Source organism: Oncorhynchus gorbuscha, linkage group LG16 (genome assembly GCF_021184085.1).
Source record: "Oncorhynchus gorbuscha isolate QuinsamMale2020 ecotype Even-year linkage group LG16, OgorEven_v1.0, whole genome shotgun sequence".
Classification (NCBI taxonomy): Eukaryota; Metazoa; Chordata; class Actinopteri; order Salmoniformes; family Salmonidae; genus Oncorhynchus; species Oncorhynchus gorbuscha.
This window is the reverse complement of record NC_060188.1, coordinates 16,721,030-16,727,159: the sequence shown is the minus strand read 5'-3', so window position 1 is coordinate 16,727,159 and position 6,130 is coordinate 16,721,030. Positions and strand designations below refer to the sequence as shown.

The following is a 6,130-nucleotide window of genomic DNA, read 5'->3' as shown; positions in this document are numbered from 1 at the left end:
GACAATACAAAATACCTAGCTAAATGCCACAAGTTGTGCACAATAGCATTCTGTCGTATTAGAGATTCAATTTGGGATAGCATTTGTTTCAAAACATTTTTTATAATGGATTTTCATATGGGATACATATACGTTATCTATAAGGCGCCTTTAACATTATAAACACATTGCGACAAATTAGCACCTCCATTTCACACCATTTTCGAAACATAGACGCAAAATATGCACGTTTTCCTTCCAAATAGCTTTGAATGTGACGTTACGCAATGTGCTGCGGTGTAGTCAGTTCACGGCGGATTAATACTTCACTCAGACGGAACGTGACACTTCCTCATGCAATAAAACCCGAATCTCTTTTTTGAGTTCACCGGCATTTCAGCATCATCACGGCAGATTGGGTTTGGCATCGGATTTTCAGGCGTAGTTTATTTATCGTTTTTATTTATACACTTTGTTTACAAGATGCCTGGATTTTCTGACCGAGATCGTGGTAGAGATAGAGGGTAAGTGTCTGAATGAAAGAATTTTATGCGAATTTATCACCTCGTGTTTTCTCGCCAGAAATGGCTGACATGACGCACAGTATCTACCTACATATATATATATATATATATATATATATATATTCCCCGTAGAGGATCGTAGTCTCTATTTAAAAAAAGGTTAATATCGAAATTTGTACCTTTGAAGTTCACCGGCATATTCAGAATCAGAAGGGACAAACGTTTTTAAAGGCCCGGTTCCGTTATGAAACTAGCAGGAGGCCTGATCTGAATCCGAAAATTCTTAGCTGGAGGCCTGTTTTATTAAAACACGAACCAACTAGTCAGCTGTTGTGGTTTTCTAATTTACGTTCACATTTTCATAACGTTAATATTAACATTAATATTGTGCCTCTTCATGTTTGATAACCGGCAAACTAGCCGACTAAATGTATTTTTACGCCATGTGGCATCATTGAATGCGGATACAAAATGCCGGCCGGTTTTTTTTCCCCCATTGTTCCTCTGCTGGGTATACTTAAGATGGCTGTTTTAACGTGACGCAGAGTCCAATAAATCAAGCATTTCTTCTAATTTGTATAATTTAAAACGCTGGTAGTACATTCTGCATTGTATTGAAGTTGGGGTAATGTGTACGATGACTGCTTAGTTGTCACTAGACAATTTTCTGTTAAATCTAAAATGTAAATTTCTTCGCTTGGCGTTTACTCAGGCGAGTATATCCACTGGTAACCTAAATCTCTTACATTGGTTGGCGTGACTAACATTACACCATTCACTTCCCCAGATATGGCAGTGGACCACCTCGTTTTGGAGGCGGTGGAAGAGGTGGTGGTGGTGGGGGGAAGTTTGGTAATCCCGGTGATAGACTGCGCAAGAAGCACTGGAACCTTGACGAACTCTCTAAATTTGAAAAGAACTTTTACCAAGAGCACCCAGATGTTACTCGGAGATCTCCGGTATGTATTCTAGTGGTCAACATCCAGATGCAGCTGATTAACATTAGATGTTAGGTAATGGCTACTGGCATGTGTTCTTGCACATGTTCCTTTTTCCCCAATGGCCATTTGCTGTAGTTGTCATTTGCATTGCCATGCCAATTGATCTGAGTCCATGTTACATTGCAGCAAGAGGTTGCACAGTACAGAAGTACTAAAGCGGTTACTGTGAAGGGGAGGGACTGTCCTAATCCAATTATGAAGTTCCATGAAGCCAGTTTTCCAAGTAGGCACATCCATTAATATCTGACACATTCAGTTGGAATATTTATTTCTGATCTGGGCTAGTTTTCATGTAACCCCTTCACTTTTGCACAGCCTACGTGATGGATGTCATTAATAAAGCAGGCTGGTCAGAACCAACACCGATCCAAGCACAGGGTTGGCCACTGGCTTTGAGTGGCAAGGACATGGTTGGTATTGCACAGACTGGCTCTGGGAAAACTCTCTCGGTAAGTGTTGAGAATATTAGCATTGACTATTCCAACAACTTAATTGCTCATAAAAATAAGAGGACTGATAGTCCATTTTACTGTAATGCAATGTCATTTTTCCCCTGCAGTACTTGTTGCCAGCAATCGTGCACATTAATCACCAGCCTTTCCTGGAACGTGGAGATGGCCCTATTGTAAGTACCCATGGTTATTCAAAGACTTGTATCTAACCTCTCATCCACCCAACATGGGTTTATGGTATTCAACCTTTCTTACAGTGCTTAGTGCTTGCCCCGACCCGTGAGCTGGCTCAGCAGGTCCAGCAGGTGGCAGCAGAGTATGGCAGAGCTTCTCGCCTGAAGTCTGTCTGTGTTTATGGGGGTGCGCCCAAAGGGCCACAGCTCCGTGACCTGGATAGAGGTAAGTTCCACAACTGCTCTATGCATTTGGCTGATTTTAATCTATGGAATTTGGTGCTCATGATTGTTTATTATAGGTGTGGAGATTTGCATTGCCACACCTGGCAGGCTTATTGACTTCCTGGAGGCAGGAAAGACCAACATGCGTAGATGCACTTACCTGGTACTGGATGAGGCTGACCGAATGCTCGACATGGGTTTCGAACCACAAATCCGAAAAATTGTGGACCAAATCAGAGTGAGTTCTGTTGTGATGTGTTAGTCTACTGATCTCACTTGGGGACAGTTATCAAGGGAAATTCTGAAATGTTCCTTCTCTCCAGCCTGACCGACAGACGCTGATGTGGAGTGCCACTTGGCCCAAAGAGGTGCGCCAGCTGGCAGAGGACTTCCTGAAGGACTACGTCCAGATCAATGTGGGAGCTCTGCAGCTGAGTGCCAACCACAACATCTTGCAGATCGTGGATGTTTGCAATGATGGCGAGAAAGAAGACAAGTGAGTCGTGTCTGAACTGTCTTTTAAGTATATGTAATGTAATCCTGTATCCTTTTAAGTATATGTAATGACACTTTGTATATGTAATGACACTTTGTAATGACACTGTCAAGTCACTAATTCAATTCTTCCCTGCCTTTCCAGACTCCTCCGCCTTCTAGAGGAGATCATGAGTGAGAAGGAGAACAAAACCATAATCTTTACAGAGACCAAGAGGAGATGTGACGAGATCACTAGGAGGATGAGGCGGGATGGGTAAGTGACATCAATACTTTGTTCTTTGAACTCAGGGTAGTCATTTGTTTCACTGGACTAAATTGACACTTGCTCCTTTTAGTTGGCCAGCAATGGGCATCCATGGAGACAAGAGCCAGCAGGAGAGGGACTGGGTGCTCAATGGTGAGTTTATCACAAGAACCATTTATGACACACTTTTATGGCCAGCTATCAATTTCTTTTCCTTTTTCAGAGTTCAAGTTTGGAAAGGCGCCAATTCTCATTGCCACAGACGTCGCCTCCAGGGGTCTAGGTTAGTTTCATTCTGTCCTTGGTACCTTGTACCAACTTTTTTCTGAAAGAAAGTGTTTCTTTCTGTAACTCTTCTGCCTTCTGAGTTTCTCCCCTATCTGAAGGAGCGGTCTTTTGAGGCAGGGCCTTGGCATGACACGCCCAGGTCTCCAGAGGGGGAAGGAGGACTCTTGGAGGTGTCCTGACTGGGACATCACCCAGTCACATACAGAGGTGGCGGGGCCCGAGTGCTGAATATCACGCTGGGCTGCCCAAATGGGGGCCTAAATGAGGGTTAGCTGCCGCACCCTGTAAATGCAGCTGTTCTCTGGCATCGGTTTGGACTGCTTCACACCCAAGCTCATGGCTCCACCAGGCTCTGCTGTTTCCATGTCTTGCATGTCGGTTTGGGCATTGTATTGCAAGTCATCGAATTCTGGAAGGTGTCGCTTTTCTCAAAGCATGTGTGACAATTGTGGCAGTTTCCTAAACTTCTGTTTTGAGACCAGTTGTAAGTCCCATTACACGTTCACCTCTGTAATGATATGGCTACTGGCGCTTAGTGTCAGTGGGTCATGTCAGTTGGCTGGGGACAAAATCCAAGCTCGCACTCCTCCCTCACCTGTGTTTCAAGTCATGTCGAGACCTGCCAACGAGAGACATTTGATCACGTGAACACTGGTTCTGGGAATATCTTGCCTTGAGACTGGGGGTACTTTTGTTATGGGTCACAGGAGTAAGTGGCTCCATTTTTAGATTTCCCCAATTGTTTATGGTCTTGGCAAGACGTTGCCTTTATAGCGAGCTTCTTATGAGTGTGTGGGAAGAAAGGGCCTTCATTATCACCATAAGGCCCTAGTTTTGGCACATGAAGAGGCAACAGTGCGCATAGTGGCCATACTGTGTAGAAGCACCCTGCAGTCACTTGACATTGTGTGGGGAGTTTTCTGCAATGGGAATGGACTAGTGAATGCATACTCCTTTATGGTAAGACTTCTGATCCTTTTTTGGGGGAGGGGGCTGTTGAGAATTGAGGGGTTATCTGGATTGGAAGCATTTGGAGTGTGCATCGTTTCTCTCTTCCCACCGTAGTATCCCCACGGATTTAGCCTTTCTGGAGTTATCTAATACTATTCTTTACAGCCTAGTGGAAAAACCAGCTACATCCAGTGAATGGTTGTACTAACTTTGCTCTTTTGGTCTGGCTGTTGTGGTGTGCATCTTTGTGCGCTCCTTTTTGTTTTTTTGCCACACTGCAACACATCCTACAGATGTTGAAGATGTGAAATTTGTCATCAACTTTGACTACCCCAACAACTCTGAGGACTATATTCACCGCATCGGCAGAACTGCCCGGAGCCAAAAGACTGGCACAGCCTACACCTTCTTCACCCCCAACAACATGAGGCAGGCCAGCGACCTCGTTGCTGTGCTCCGTGAGGCCAACCAGGCCATCAACCCTAAACTCCTCCAGATGGCGGACAGAGGAGGTAAATCTAATTGGTGAGATACAGGAACTGTGGTTCAGCTGCAGCCATTTTTTCCCCCCCTTTTTTTGTTGACGTGGATGGGTTTGGCACAGTCAAAGCTATGGGATCTTGATTCATTTTTGTTAAGCCATTTATTTACCCCCTACAGTGTTTTCCCATGTACCCATTTCATATCACTCGGAACTAGCATGAAAGCCCATTCTAATTTGTTCTTGTTTTTCCTTTCAGGTCATTCAAGGGGAGGCAGAGGTGGTAGTGGATTTAGGGATGACCGCCGGGACAGGTACTCCTCCGGGGGCAGGCGTGACTTCAGTAGCTTTAGGGACAGGGAAAACGATAGAGGTTTTGACAGTGGACCAAAGAAAGTCTTTGGCACAAATTCACAGAGTGGAGGTTATGGGGCAAGTGGCTTTGACAAAAGCGGCAATGGTTTTGGCGGCGGCTACGGCACCAACGGCCAGTCAAACTATGGTGCCAGCCAGACCGGGGTGTTCCCAACGCAGAACTTCCAGGCCCCACAGTTTAGTGCCAACCAAGGCGGTGCACAGAGTGGCATGAGCCATCAACAGTTCCCCTTCACACAGCAACAAGCACCACAGCCCATGGTGCCTTACCCAATGCCCCCTCAATTCCCACAGTAAACATGAAAGTAAAGATGGTAAATTATTGCTTTTTTGTCTTGTTTAGTCCTATACTCTATCCAAAATTGTACTGTTTAATTTTTTACACCAGGGTTCAACCAATTTTTGATCCTCTAAAGTCCCTGTGGCGGGGTGGTCCTGCAGCGCAGCAATAGCGATGGCGCACAATTTTTTGCTTTCTTTTACTTATTTAATTTGTTACATTCCTCAGTAACGTTTAGTCTTTTGTACTAGTTATTGCAGATGTATTGTTTTGTCCCACCTGTACCATTTAAAGTGATATGTTAAGATCTTAACTGGGAGGCACTGCATGGCCTTTCGCAATAAAAACCAAAAATACCTATCTTGTTGTCTTATTCTTTACACCATTACATGAGTTTCAGAAAATTCTTAAGTCTGTTCCACCTTGCCTCAACAGGTAAATGGATTAATTCTCAGGAGCAATATGGAATGAATATTTTGTCTAGAGGGATACATGAACATGGTCAGTTGCTTAAATTGGTCAATGCTCACGGTTGTCTATTACACTTGACTATGTGGCACTGGTGTTATGGCTTGCAGTTGATGCAACATCAATGTACTAGTGTACTTGGATTTAAAGACTTCATCCAGAGATTTAAAAAAATTAAGATTTCAAGGAGT

At 44.1% G+C, this 6,130-nt stretch overlaps 1 protein-coding gene across 2 annotated transcripts; it reads left to right on the top strand.

Moving 5' to 3' along the window:
- The first annotated feature begins 331 nt into the window (after nucleotides 1-331).
- Nucleotides 332-5,831, top strand: LOC123999615 (probable ATP-dependent RNA helicase DDX5). 2 transcript variants are annotated; one of them, XM_046305547.1, is made up of 13 exons: nucleotides 332-503; nucleotides 1,291-1,462; nucleotides 1,631-1,727; nucleotides 1,820-1,953; nucleotides 2,064-2,129; nucleotides 2,214-2,355; nucleotides 2,432-2,592; nucleotides 2,678-2,850; nucleotides 2,995-3,105; nucleotides 3,188-3,249; nucleotides 3,320-3,379; nucleotides 4,629-4,860; nucleotides 5,076-5,831. In XM_046305547.1, the coding sequence occupies exons 1-13, from the start codon at nucleotides 463-465 to the stop codon at nucleotides 5,101-5,103; spliced, it is 1,479 nt and encodes a 492-aa protein (XP_046161503.1). In that variant the 5' UTR covers nucleotides 332-462; the 3' UTR covers nucleotides 5,104-5,831. The 2 variants fall into 2 exon arrangements, with proteins under 2 accessions (XP_046161503.1, XP_046161502.1); XM_046305546.1 differs by having other exon boundaries at nucleotides 334-503; nucleotides 4,629-4,847.
- The last annotated feature ends 299 nt before the right edge of the window (nucleotides 5,832-6,130 follow it).